Raw genomic sequence first — 13,836 nt, 5'->3', positions numbered from 1 at the left:
TGACACAACTTCCAGATCATATGCGAAGACAGTCTCTACCAAAAGGCGTCGAATCTCAAATATGTCGGAATGCATAACAGGCATGTACAACAAGCTTTCAAAGATAGAAAAGCTGGTTAGCCTTCTTCCAAAGATAGAGCCGTTCCTTAAGTCCATTCAAAACTTTGGTTCCAGCTATTGGGCGCCCTGGAACTGGGAGGAAGCCAGCTTCCCTAGACGAGCCCTTCAACCATTACTGCAGCATGACTCAAAGAGCCATATGTATCTATCACGACACTCACCGCCGCCAATTTTTCCCAGCGTTGTAGTCTATTGTACAGATTGTGCTCTTGGTTGTGTCTGTACAGATAGTCATATATGTGATCTAGGGGTGATACCGGTACCCATAATACGTTAGCAAAGATTCATCAGATATGATTTTGACCTACTATGGCCGGAGCTAGCGGACATCTAAGAAGCTACATCGACCGAGCTTCTTACTGAATGATGTTGACTGAGGGGCGTTCTGCGGAAATACATCGCAATGTGGTCTGATGACAAGGTAGATATGCGTCAGCGGACACCATGATCTAAGATCCCGCGACGCGATGAGTGGTCAGATAAACCTAGGGTATGGCACAAATATAACGGCCAAACACACGGAATGGCGAACCTTTGGACTACGGGGTGCCATGGCGTGTAATCCGCCAAATCACACATTCCACTATCCGCGGAGTCCTAATCATCGCGCATGACAAATACGACATCACGCCAAAAATTGATCCAAACCGCTTGGATCGGCGCATATATAAAGTCACGCAGAGGCTGTCTCATTGATAGCGGTATAAAGCGAACATCAACCTCGGTTCTTCTTTAAATTCGTAACTGCTCCTGGATGGGCCGAGGACTTGGCAATGTCTTCGATCTCCCGACGCCACCGCACCGCAACGGCAGTCTTGTCCTTGGCCGAGTTCTGGGCACAATAGTATGACTCTTTTTTACGAAGAATGAAGGCTCGATTTTGAGTGAGTCAGGGTCTACGTAGAATACAGCATCGTCTCGATGTGAAATTTAAAACATGTGCACCTAGGCTGGACTGTGACGATGGAAATATGACTCCCATATCATCGTGCTAACGTCGACGGGCGGTCTGGAGAATTGCTCAAACATTATTGTAGTTGAATTTGTGCTTTCTCGTACCGGCTTGGATACATATGGATTTGAGTAAAACGTTAATTTACGCACGGGTCTATGCGACTGCCCAAACCCATTCTCACTAATGACCGTTATATTATATCTGTGCGGTACCGAAAGCGATGAATAATGCTATACAGAAGCAGCTGCCCATTATCCACACCCGGAACCGTCATATAGAAGAGTGACAAGAAACCTTATTAAAAACGAATCTATCCATTTCCACAGCATGTCCTTCCATGGAAACCCCCTTGAAAGTTTTCCACGCAGTCTCTAAGCACCGCCCTCTCTCTTTGCGTACTCCTCCTCCATAGCCTCCTCGTACTTGCGATCTGCCTCCTTCTCCGCCTCCGTCTTCTCCCGCGTGGTGCCAGCTCCCGTGTTCACGCCGGCGCCCGTGGCTTTGTCCGTCGGGGAGTTCTCAGACCGCGGCGCGCCATTCCTGTGGCGTATCTGTCCGGGACCGATCGCCTGAGGCTCCTCGAGACCTCTAGCGCGCTCGGGATTTGTGGAGCTGGGGATAGGCATTTGTAGATGGGGAGTGTAAATGGGTTTTTGTCTGGGGGGGTTTTTTTGTTTTGAAGAATCGAGGGTGGTATCTTCTCTGAAGTGGCTGAGTGTGGCTGAAAACTTTCAAGATGAGGATGCTTTGAAATAGCGGTATTTGTAGGCGATGTTTGATTGTTGCTGATTTGGGCTTTGGTGGCGGCCAGTGACGCCGGTCGCCACTTGTTTAGGTGGCGCCTGCCGTTTCCAGCCGAGAGGCAACCAACCAAGGCCAACGTTCTGTTTTCAGTTGCTAATAAAAATAGCTAGAGGCAAGATACATTCTATCGAAAGGAGAGACACGGAAAAGGCAGTAAGTTTATTGATGCTCATGCGATTGTACATATGCTATACGTCTGTCTATGTCTATAGTACCCACCTAAAGCAAAGTGCTAAGAGACCCCACGTAATCTTACAGCAATTCTTCATCTACTCCGTCTTCTCTTTTCCTTGAGCAGACCACTTCCAGGGGGCATTTCTGTGCAACATATAGTCCTTGCTTTGAATGCCTCTGACAATGCCAACCAATCCGCCCAGTGGCCAGATACCCTTAATCATTCCTTTCCAGCCTTGCTCCGGCGGCGCATCCTTGACCCTTACTTTATCGTACACATTCGGCAGACTTGTAGCTTGGTACTTCTTCCTCAGCTCCTCGTACCACTCTCGGTTTCCATAAGTCTCCCAGAATTCCGGCTCGCTGTAGTAGGTATGTGCGTAGAGCCACTTCATGCCACCTAGCTCAGTGACCTTTGCCTCGAGACCGCGGTTCACCTTGACGAACTCTTGTTTATCACTAGGTCCCCAGCCCCAGACACCAATATTCAACATCTCGCCAGCGCCCTTGCCTCGTAAGTGCGGATGGAATGTAGGGCCTTCAGGCGTCTTCAGCGGACACAACCACAGAGGCCAGATGTTAAGAGAGTCGGTTGTGTAGTCAATGAACTCCTCGGCTGTTTCATAGGGTATCGCCAAATCCTGAACAAAAAACTTGGCGCTCTCGCCACTGGCATGCAGGGCACGATACAACATGCGGGTGTGTAAGAAATCATCGAGGAACCAGCGGAAGAAGCGAGTGAATGGGACAGGCTTGAAGTAATCGAATGCCGCAGCACCCACCCAGAAGCCACCACGATCGTATCTAAAAAGATATTCCGCAAGGGGGACATACTCAGTCACACTACTGGCCTCGCTCCCTGTTGCGCTTTCTGATGATGGTAGAGTCTTGGTGACGTCCTGAACGTGCATGTAGAACCACGGATCCCACGGTCCACTGAAGGTCTGAATGGATTCGCCGTTACTCGGTCCCTCATCGGTCAGGGTCCCACTGACAATGACGCCATGGTTCTTCGAGAACAGAATGCCGTCAACGTAATCGTTCTCCTTCTTGGCAGTTTCCTCCTTCACGATCCTGATCGCCTCGGCTACGCTGTTAGTCCTTCGGTAAGTCGTCTTGACGAACTTCTTGGCTTCTAGCAGTTGCAGTTCCAGCAAAGTCGTGACACCCAGGGTGCCCACGCTGGCAACTGCACCTTTCCACAGATCCGCATACTTGCCCTTCTCGTCGGGGGTGACCTGGACGACCTCACCGTCCGGCAACACCATCTCCACACTTCTGACCGTCTCGTCAAAATACCCGTGCCTGAAACTCGAGCTCTCCCCGGCCGTGCCAGCAAACCCACCACCAGCAGTGATGCCAGGGAACTCCATAACTACAGGGGGGACCAGGCCGTGCGGCAGCGTGGCAGCCACGAGCGCGTCCATGGGGACATTGGGCTCGACGAGAGCGGTGCGCTTGGCCTTGTTCACCTCGAGAACATGCTTCAGTGCCGAGATGTCAACTAGGTGTGAGGACTTCTTCAAGTGTGCTGGCCGGGTCGAGTTGGTGGACCCATGGTTGATGCGGTAGGGGAGAGCGCGCTCAAAGTAGGAGCGGATTGTGGAGGAAATGAGACGGACTGCTGCTTTGTGGCGCTCCATGGTAAGATGCCGTAGGAAGAAGGAGTTGTGGATACGAAGAATAAAGAAAGGTTACCAACGCAAACACAAAACCATCGACACGGCCGCTGGTGGCTCTCGCAGTCGGGATGGGGATGAAACGCGTGTTCAACGTGATACGATGCTGAAAATTTAGGGTGCTGACGGGGGGTGCTGAAAGGGCGCTAAAGCTGTCGGAAGCAACGACATGCAAGCCGCTGGGTTAGGGGAATCACGTAACTGGAGTCTGTACGGATCCATAGATATTGGAAGTTCCTGGAGGGTTATGTAACGTGTCTGGTTCACAACATTAATGAAATTTCATTGTAATTAATATCCAAATTATGTATGTTCAGAATTTTCCTATGAGGTATGAGAATACCGTGTATATAATCGTTTACGAATGCCTATGTCCATGCCCAGGCTTCGTTTGATGAGAAATTCCAACTTATTAGTGAGTCCCTTTTGTGGACAGTAAATACTACTAATATCTTGACAACGCTACCAATTCCATGCTCTGCAACGCCGTCAAAAGTTTGATATCATAGCTTTGCTGGCACTTCCGGTATGCTGTTTCGCCTCCTTCCAACCATGTTGTAGGCCAACTTCATGATTTGCTCATCAGTGAGAGAGCTAACTGTATCGGCATCGATCTCTGATTCCTCGCACGTCTTAGCTTTAATGCGAGTATAGCTCGATTTGAGACTCTCGGGGTTCTCAACCACCGCAGACATGAATTTGGTCCAGCCATCAAAACATCTCTTTGCCTCGGGAGTATGGCCAAGAATGGGCGCGAAAACGTGTGGCATGGCCTCATACTCCTCAAAGACAACCGTTACCCCTTCTTTCGTCAACCTGGAGACCAAGTATTTGTCTTCATCTGCCAAGCATTCCCAGCCCGTGCACACATATATCGGGGGCGATCCATTCCACGACTTGACCATTTGTAAACTTGCGAGCGGGTGTAATAGGTAAGCATCATCGACATAGAGATGCTTGCGAGGGGGTGAAGCTGGCCAAATATTGTCGGCGGGTGTTTTCTTATCCGCGAGCAGATTTGGTGCTGGCAAGTAGTCCCATTTGAGATTCGACTTCCAAGATGGAAACGATTGTACCATGTCTAGCCACGGAGAATTCAGTGCTGCTCCTGCTGGTAGAGGAATCTCTCTTTTCTCCCCGAACCATGTGATTTTCGTGTTCTGCCTTCGCAGCTCAAGTAGTGTCTGTAATAAAGCCAGGCCGAGGTTACCTCCGGCGCTACAAAACCGTCAGATTTGAAAGAATATACTCGCTTTAGTGAAAGACATACCTATCCCCACTGATCACTATGTTAGCCGCTGATACCGCCTCATGATGGGCCCCAGGCGGCGGATATAGTAAGGTGAAGTATGATACCAACGCATCCAGTACCGCTGACGGAAAGGGGTGCTGCGGCGCAAGCCGGTATCGTACGGAGTACACTCGGCCTTTCGTTAATTTGGCTATCCTCTTGCATGATGCACGATGTGTTGACGGATCGCAGAGATAATAGGCGCCACCATGAAAATAGAGAACCGTAAGTTCGCTCTTGACCTCTTTCATCATCTCGTCGTACTTTTCTTCCTCTGAGATGCTTGGCGGCTTCGAGTTGCGTTCTGCTGCCACGCGATACCCTGTCCATTCGGCTTCGATTGGGATGATATCAGGTATCCTACATTGCTCCCCAGCCGCCACAAAGTCTTCCTTCGTAGTGTGGATAACTGCCAGTAATGCATTTCTTATGCTCGTTTCCGGGGGCACTTGCGAGGATACCGTGCAGATCCATATTCGCCCCTGTACGCCTGGGTCTTTCAGTGTCATCGCTTGTGTTTTTGAGATGGGCTGCGGTTCCGAATTGCCCATCATGTCTCTGAGAAAAGAAACTGTGACATTGCTTTTCAAGTCCAGGTACTTCGCAGTCTCTGATATGCCCAAAACGTGTAATAGGACTACGCGCAATACATATGGTATTCTTGGCAGTATAATACGAAGTAAAGCAAGACGACTCTTAATTCGAGCCTGTATGCCATTACGTTCTCTAGGATGCTCCATGGAGACCTAGTTCTCAGCCTTGGATCGTGAAGTATTTCGTAGGAGTTGCTTGCAAACAAAGCGCTTCTACAAACGGCTCTACAAGGTGATGTAATAGATCGCCACTAGTTATCGGAAAACCCCTCAAATCCTTCACATTGGGAGCAGCGCCAGAGGACAAAGTTGAAGGACAACAGTAGAATAAGAAAGATCAAGACCGGCGGCACAGCTTCCCGGGCGCGAATGAAACATTAGAATCATGACCTACCTGTTATGTGTATATCGCCCTAGCTTGATCGCCAGATCCGTAGGGGTTGGTGAGGGCAAGGTGAAAATGTGTTGAGTGTCATCTCCCGCATGTGGCAGGGCCTCTCCCTGGGGAAAAGTTCCGAAGAACCTTGCGCATACGCTAATCATGCATTCCCATCCACTGAGAGTACACCGCTAACCCGCTATAGAACGAACTTCGAGGTATGTATCGACGAGCCTCGACAGCACGATTAGTTGGTGCGGCCGCTTGGTGGCACCTTCAGAATGAATTTTGATCATAGACCGCTCCGGCGTCCTGGGAAAACCTGCTACGCTTGTAAACATCGTAAACTATAACGCAAATATCTGCCTAACTTAACGATATGGGGTGTATAGCTAAATTTATGTCCTATTGACTTGGAGGCAATGTTTATGCGAAATGGTTCTACAAATGCCGTACAAAGCTTAGCATAGTCCCTGTTTCTAGGTCACTCGCCATGTTATCTCATATCTGTGGTTGAGAGAAGCAGATGATTATCAATTATCTGGGATGGCCATGTCAGCAGGTGATTTCCGAGTTACAAGCTAGAAACGAACATGGAGGGAACCATTGTGCCTAAAATTGGATGCAGAGTGGTTTGACAGGCAGAGCTTAAAGATCCTGTGCGCTGGCGGACTCGCGACACAAGGCCGAAAGAGGCAACTGTCGCGGGCCTCGCCTCGGCAGGACAGAGCAGTTCAAGAGCCCGTGCCACTAAATAATGGCGTCAAGTGGCTTTTTAAGAGGATGTACGGAGTATCCTGGACTATCAACGTTGGAGATTTCAATAGCACGATCCCAAGTTGTGAAAACAATTTTGCAGCTAAAAAAAAGCATTGCGACTAACTGTTCGATCTTGTTCGGTCAGGCGTGATATATCTAGATAACGGATTTATGATATTGCCAGTCGATATTGTTAGTGGTGATTACGACATCAGATTGAACACAGCACTCGAAAATAATGGTTCGCACTAAGAACCTGCAAACCAGACTAGCATCTACGATTTACAGTAGTGTTGGCTACTGGTATGCAAATTCGTACGGGGCCATGCGAAAAGCTAAACAGGAATTTGTAATACCTTTTGCATCACTCAGGAAAACATTTGGATTGCAATATTGTAGTGTCATAGCAGAAAGTGATTACTATTGTGACGTGTAGAATCTGAAATCAAAACGCAGTCCGGTTTGCCGATCAAAGACAAAATATAAATACCATTTTGACAGCTTAAAGTGACGAGGAGCTGTACCCGATTGATGTCGGTCCCTAATGATTGATATTCTCTCGCACACGATTGTTGCTACCAAGATTTGCTGGCACACAGGAGTTGGGTAAACTCTACAAACACGATCAAGTTTGAGTATATGGAGAATATAGGCACATGTTTAGCAAATCAATATTGATCTAAGCCAGAAAAAAAGCGTCATACATGATCAGATTATTTTCTTTCGCCCCCTAAAAGCGTGTTGGAATTCCAAACAGACCACCGAACCGCGCCAATATAGTACCTATCTTGTCATGGCCGTATTAATACACATGGCTAGTGAGGGTTTTAAAGACAAGTCGCTTTCAAGAACTGCTTCCAGCCTCTTCCTGTGGCTCACTAGCAGATTCACTTGCCACTTTCTTTTCCGCCAGTGCCCGCTGCCATGCTGGAATAGAGGCCTTGGCCGAGGGCATGCCGCTACTGGCGAAAGGACTCGAGCGGCCGCCAAGCGATGAGATGTAGTCTTGCTTCGTGCTCTGAGGCGGTGCATCACCGTTCGTTTCCTTTTCCTTTCCTGACTCTTCAGCTGCAGGTGTGGTAGGAGCGGCAGGAGCGGCAGGAGCGGCGGCTGAGGTGGCCGGTGCTGCAGTACTGGTGGATGGCCTCTGGTAGCCTCCGTTGCTTGAAGGCGCCGGGGCAGCAGATGAACCGCTGGACATCCTTTGCCCAATGAGGGCCTTTAGGCTTTTGACCTCGTTGGCAATTTCGCGTAAGCGACCGTCTGTGAACTCCTTGTTGGTGCTTATGTTCCTTGGAATGACCTCTTTGAGCGTCTTCATCTCATCCCGAATACGATCTGTCTCATCCTCTTGTCGTCGTGAAGCGGACTTGGTATCATGTATAAAGCTCTCGAGGTGATCGACCAGTTTATCGAGTTTCTCGGTTCGTTCTACTTCGGATGCTTTCAGAGCCTCGGTGTCTTTAGATAGCTGTTCTATTGTCGCAAATGCCTTTTCAAACTGTTCATCGACAGTGGTTTTATCTTGCTCAAGCTTCTCCGGGGTTGGAGGTGCAACTAAAGGGTAGACGTAACGCTACTCATCTATTAGCTTTGAGCAGTGTCTCTGTTCAGTGTGCCTGCCACCTACCTTGGTGATAGTATACAAGCCATAGCTGACTCCGCTGGCTACTGTAGCCATGATGAACCAGTCTCGCCAGTCTCTCCTGGGCGGCGCCAGTGGGGGAGGCTGCCATCCGTATGGAGGTGGCTGCTGATATTGGCCATAATATGGTTGTTGGGAGTGTTGCGCAGGCGGGGCTACTGCCTGTGAGGGTACAGGTGGTGAACCCGCCCGCGCCAGAGCTGTGTCAATCTCTACCTGGGTAAGATTCTTAGACTTTAGAAAGGAGATCTTGCTTTCGACAGATGACGAGGTGACGTTGGGGTCCTGGAGGAAATTGACCGCGGAGGTGACGACATCCTCGCGGACAGACATGATGAGAGTACGAGTATGGTCGCGATTATTTCATCGTCCCATTCGTGCCAAAAGCCTCACTTTACTGCAATGGTGATGGCTCGTAAGTCGTTCACTCGTGCTTCAAAGTGAGGTTCGTCGAGTGAGGTTCGTCGAGTGACGTTGAGCTGCTGCGTCTGCGGATTCAAGTCGCGAGGAGGACACTGGCAGGTCGCTGGCTAACTGAGCAGTTTGGGTGGCCGGCATTGCCCAGTAACTTAGCAGAAGCCGAGGCTTAAGATACCCGGCTTAGGCTGGTGCAAACCCATGCCACTCTGCTAACATCAGGTAGATATCCGTGCAAACCACCAACAAAGCACATGTGTGGTGGCTGCAGTGTTCCTCTACAGAATTTGATACCATCCATACTAGCCAAAGAATGAATGAAATGGCTTGCCCGAAAAAGTGGTTGGCTTTTCAGTATTGCCATTTCCTTTCTACCAATGTTCGTCTATTGATTGTCTGAGATGCATGTCCAAGCAACCTACTGTGCAGCATTGACTTGCAAGCTGAGCACAGACCAGGCATGTCGGCGTCACCCCCTCTCATCCGCCGACGTCCTGGAAAAGATGCTTCAACCCCACCATAATTTTTGGACGAGAAGCTTTACGCAGGTACTGGAATGCAAGGCTACCATTGATCGGCAGTCACACTTTCAACCACAGAGTGATAATACCACCCTTGAAAACTACAAATCAGCAACGTCAGCCTGCCCAGAGAAATATGACTCCTGCACCCAAGCGACAGAAGCGTGCGGATTACCGTACTGCACGCCAGCAGGATGAGACTCCCTTGGAGATGCCCAAGAAGAAGTTCTACCGCCAGAGAGCTCACGCAAATCCCTTCTCCGACCATCAACTAGAATAGTTCGTTACCACATAATTCTTCCAACTCAGATAACTAACATAACATAGCCCTGCATGCCCGGAACAGATGGATTGGTCGACATATTTTCCAGCATATGCAGCAGACTCAGAAGAGCTCCCTGACGCAGCTGCCAGTGCCGAGGAAAATGCTCCCGTCAGAACAGGTTCAAAGAAAATGAAGCAAGACGTCGAGATCATTGACATAGGTTGTGGCTTTGGAGGTTTGCTCGTCTCCATGGCACCGGTTGTGCCAGACTCCTTAATGCTTGGTTTGGAAATCCGTACCCAAGTCACCGAGTATGTCCAGGAACGAATCCGAGCACTTCGCGTTCAGGAAGCGGAATCAGGCAAATATCAAAACATCGGCTGTTTTCGAGCCAACACCATGAAATTTCTGCCAAATTTCTTCAAAAAGGCCCAGCTGTCCAAGATCTTCATCTGCTTCCCGGACCCACATTTCAAGGCTAAAAAACACAAGGCGAGGATTGTGTCGACGACTTTGAATTCAGAATATGCCTATGTACTTCGCCCCGGGGGCATCGTCTACACAATCACGGACGTTGAGGACTTGCACAACTGGATGGTTCATCATTTGAATGCCCATCCATCTTTTGAAAGGGTCACTGAAGAAGAGCAAGAAGCAGACCCGTGTGTGGACATCATGAGAAATGCGACTGAAGAGGGCAAGAAGGTGGAAAGAAACAAGGGTCAAAAGTTCGTTGCATTGTTCCGACGCCTACCGGATCCCGCATGGTGAGCCGCGGGGGATATTCCTTTCGACTGATTCATGATGCATACCGGCTTTGAGTATACCGTAAACTTGATCAACTCCAATGCTGTTTTTGGCCTATTTCGTGGCTGTTGGAACTGCCGGTGTGCAATGTGATGAAGCTTCTAAACAACTGAAGCGACGCTTCGTTACAAGTGAGCCTTGAAAAGGGTATTGTGCAAGGAGCAGTACAGTTCGCCGCTACAAGCCAAGCCAATAGCCCACTGTGAGACTGCGACGCTTGGGAGACGCGAGGCCAAAGAAGACCGCATGCGCGTTTCCAAGATAGACCCTGGTCACTTGGCATAAGATATCCTGTCTGCCTGTAGAAGCCGCAACTGGAAAAAGGACCCTGATATCTATACCCCAGATAACAACAGCGGAGCTCTTAATCACATTCGCAAGGCTCCTATCTGCAGCGTTACCTATTTTGGTGATAGCTTATCCACGGATGAAACGCCGTGAACTAATCTCCATGATATCGATTGACCATTGTCCATTCCCCAAAAGGTCACTCATGCGGATTATTTTCGGGTATGCTCGGGCTCTCGAGCTGCCTTGTGGTCCCTGCCGCTCCGCACTCTGAACTAGCGGCTCGGCAATCCTCCGCAGCGGCACCACCGAACGATTATGCCGACCCCCATTTGCCATTTGAGTTCATGTTAGTAATAGCCATTGGCACTTCCTCCGCCTCGTAGAAAACACACCACAAATCACATCGGGCCGCGCTACCTGGCTGGCAGGGGGCGATTACGATTCAGAGGTTTGACCAGGCAGGCCTCCCTTGGTTGCAAAGCCGCCTGAGATTGGCTCACGACTTGCGATCCTTTTAACTTGCGGCTTCTTAACAGCATCATGACCGGCCGAGACTAGACTGAAACGGCGATGGCTGTTCGACCAACGGAAATTCACATTACTTAGCGGATTCTGTTCCTGCTCCAGACCTCATGCCCTCGTACAATCGGGCAATCCTTCGATTAGTGCAGAGACGCGCATCCCGGTCCATGAAGTAGCATTGCTGAAGGCATTTCATGCAAGTCGGCCATTCCTAGAAATTTGTCTCGTGACTGCAGCGAATGAGAGGAGAACCTGGTGCCGGTTTCCAAACCATCTGACTATACTACTGACAGAGTGGAACGCGTCTTTTACACAAGCTTCGTTTAGCCAACGACCATGACGTCGGTCCCACTGAATACCCGTTCTCTTAGAAAACTTCTCTCCACGATTGTCCCCGTATTTCCCACCTTGGCAATTTTAGACTGAATGAATAGTTAGTTCCTCCTTTCCTCGTCGCTTTACTATGGCCCATTTCATTTATCTGTCGTAGAGTCCTCGCATATGCCGGTCATCTGCAACTCCTTCCTTCCAAAACACTCAAGTACCGAGTTGACTCTCGGAACTGCATGGTTGATTTCGAACTCGACGACTTTGACAGCCACGAGTCCCATCATCTTCTGTCACTGACCATGGGTCTTAAGAAGGAGCAAATCAGTGCCGGCATGGCGCGGACTGGCGAAGAGACAGACATTGGCTCCGCCGACGAGCTTCTAGGAAGCCTTGGCTATACACCCGAATTGCAACGGAACCGATCGACACTGCAAGTAGCGTTCATGTCCTTTGTGCTAGCCTCGATTCCATACGGTCTGGCAACCACATTATACTATCCTCTCAACGGCGGTGGCCCTGTCGACATCATCTGGGGATGGGTCGCCGTGTCTCTGATCATCATCTGCGTGGCAGCATCACTGGGCGAGATCACCTCCGTATACCCCACTGCCGGAGGTGTCTACTACCAAACGTGGATGCTGGCACCTCCGAGATGGCGGAACCTTGCGGCCTGGGTCTGTGGCTGGTTGTACGTTGTAGGCAACATCACGATCACGTTGTCCGTCAACTTCGCTACTGCACTCTTCCTTGCTGCCTGCATCAATGTCTTTGAAACTGCCGAGGGCGAGCCGGTCTTCGCGGGCGAGCCATACCAGATCTTCCTCATGTTTTTGGGTATCACTTTGATCTGTAACGCAGTATCTTCGCTCGGCAACAAATGGCTGCCTTGGCTAGATGTAAGTTTATCCTTCTTCCTTTTTTAAAATATTTTTCCCCCAAAAACAAAATTTCATGTGTTACGCCATGTGCCACCTGCTAACGGTAAGGGTATAGACATTCGCGATCTTCTGGACTTTCTGCGGTGTTATTGCCATCATGGTGTGTGTGCTGGCCATAGCTAAGAATGGACGCCACAGCGCTTCCTATGTCTTCACAGACTTCACAGTCAGCTCTGGTTGGACACCCGGTTGGTCTTTTATGGTCGGCCTTTTACACGCAGCCTACGCTACCTCGTCGACTGGAATGGTCATTTCGTAAGCCATAACTTTTGTTTCATGTGCCTCGAGCATTATGACTAATTGCTCTGCAGTATGTGTGAGGAAGTCCGACAGCCTGCCACCCAAGTGCCCAAGGCAATGGTGCTCACCATTGTCATCAATACTGTTGCCGGCTTGATGTTCATGATCCCGCTCGTCTTTGTCCTCCCTGACATTAGCGAGTTGGTTGCCCTCTCGTCTGGTCAACCGGTCCCGACCATCATCAAGAGTGCCGTCGGCTCCGCAGGTGGTGCCTTCGGTCTGTTGGTTCCACTGCTTGTGCTAGGATTTATTTGCGGCATTGGCTGCACTACGGCTGCCTCTCGCTGCGTCTGGGCCTTCGCCCGTGACGGTGCTATCCCTGGATCTCATCTGTGGAAACAAGTCAACCACAAATTAGATGTGCCGCTCAACGCCATGATGCTGAGTATGGTCGTCCAACTCGTCCTCGGTCTTATTTACTTTGGATCCACGGCCGCTTTCAACGCCTTCTCTGGTGTTGGTGTGATTGCACTGACGAGTGCCTATGCCGTGCCCATCATAGTCAGCTTAATCGACCGCCGACAGACGGTCGCCACTGGCCAATTCTATCTTGGCAAGTTCGGTTACTTTGCCAACTGGGTCTCTATCTGTAAGTTTTTCTTCCCTTTAACAGCCTCCCGTGTGCTGACCTCGTGAAGGCTGGTCTGCTCTCGCCGTCCCGTTGTTTTGCATGCCGTCCTACATTCCTGTGGAAGCGGCGACTATGAACTACGCGTCGGTCGTGTTCGTTGCATTCACTCTGATCTCATTGGCATGGTATGTTGCATGGGGTCGCAAAAACTACAAGGGTCCCCCGAGCTGAGTTACTCCTCGCGCGAGTGATGTTTCGAAGCGTGATTGGATCTCTGGGCGTGATGTGTTGCGCGTGATGGTCGGTTCGTGAAGTGACGATGGTTCTCCGTGTGATATGTGATGACGCGTCGGTGACCCGCAAGAGAGAGGCCGTGTGGAAGGATGCGCGGTCGTTACCTCGAGTTGGTACCCGCAGATGAATTACAGGATGTGGTCGTTACCTCGAGTTGGTACCCACTGATGGAGAAGCACTT

At 50.0% G+C, this 13,836-nt stretch overlaps 5 protein-coding genes across 5 annotated transcripts; 2 read left to right on the top strand and 3 right to left on the bottom strand.

Annotated features, from left to right (window-relative positions):
* Positions 1-2,027: 2,027 nt before the first annotated feature.
* On the bottom strand, positions 2,028-3,946 carry BKA67DRAFT_578337 (uncharacterized protein). Its single transcript, XM_046103688.1, has one exon. The coding sequence runs from the start codon at positions 3,694-3,696 to the stop codon at positions 2,149-2,151; it is 1,548 nt and encodes a 515-aa protein (XP_045954210.1). The 5' UTR covers positions 3,697-3,946; the 3' UTR covers positions 2,028-2,148.
* Positions 3,947-4,235: 289 nt separating this feature from the next.
* On the bottom strand, positions 4,236-5,574 carry BKA67DRAFT_539545 (alpha/beta hydrolase fold-domain-containing protein; the record flags this gene model as incomplete). Its single annotated transcript, XM_046100657.1, has 2 exons — positions 4,236-4,950; positions 5,003-5,574. 2 exons carry the CDS (start codon positions 5,572-5,574, stop codon positions 4,236-4,238), a joined length of 1,287 nt encoding a protein of 428 aa, XP_045954209.1.
* Positions 5,575-7,598: 2,024 nt separating this feature from the next.
* On the bottom strand, positions 7,599-8,732 carry BKA67DRAFT_539544 (peroxisomal membrane anchor protein conserved region-domain-containing protein; the record flags this gene model as incomplete). Its single annotated transcript, XM_046100656.1, has 2 exons — positions 7,599-8,330; positions 8,385-8,732. 2 exons carry the CDS (start codon positions 8,730-8,732, stop codon positions 7,599-7,601), a joined length of 1,080 nt encoding a protein of 359 aa, XP_045954208.1.
* A 741-nt stretch (positions 8,733-9,473) lies between these two features.
* On the top strand, positions 9,474-10,373 carry BKA67DRAFT_662466 (uncharacterized protein; the record flags this gene model as incomplete). The annotated part of the gene is made up of 2 exons (XM_046108005.1): positions 9,474-9,616; positions 9,665-10,373. 2 exons carry the CDS (start codon positions 9,474-9,476, stop codon positions 10,371-10,373), a joined length of 852 nt encoding a protein of 283 aa, XP_045954207.1.
* Positions 10,374-11,851: 1,478 nt separating this feature from the next.
* On the top strand, positions 11,852-13,592 carry BKA67DRAFT_662465 (amino acid permease; the record flags this gene model as incomplete). Its single annotated transcript, XM_046108004.1, has 4 exons — positions 11,852-12,448; positions 12,546-12,745; positions 12,802-13,379; positions 13,429-13,592. The coding sequence occupies 4 exons, from the start codon at positions 11,852-11,854 to the stop codon at positions 13,590-13,592; spliced, it is 1,539 nt and encodes a 512-aa protein (XP_045954206.1).
* Positions 13,593-13,836: the final 244 nt, after the last annotated feature.

Source organism: Truncatella angustata, assembly GCF_020726525.1.
Source record: "Truncatella angustata strain MPI-SDFR-AT-0073 chromosome Unknown BKA67scaffold_8, whole genome shotgun sequence".
Classification (NCBI taxonomy): domain Eukaryota; kingdom Fungi; phylum Ascomycota; class Sordariomycetes; order Amphisphaeriales; family Sporocadaceae; genus Truncatella; species Truncatella angustata.
The sequence above is the reverse complement of the archived record's forward strand: the minus strand, read 5'-3'. Positions and strand labels throughout refer to the sequence as shown.

Coding starts and splice junctions, on each gene's coding strand:
- BKA67DRAFT_578337 (XM_046103688.1), bottom strand. CDS start 3,696: ATGGAGCGCCACAAAGCAGCAGTCCGTCTCATTTCCTCCACAATCCGC.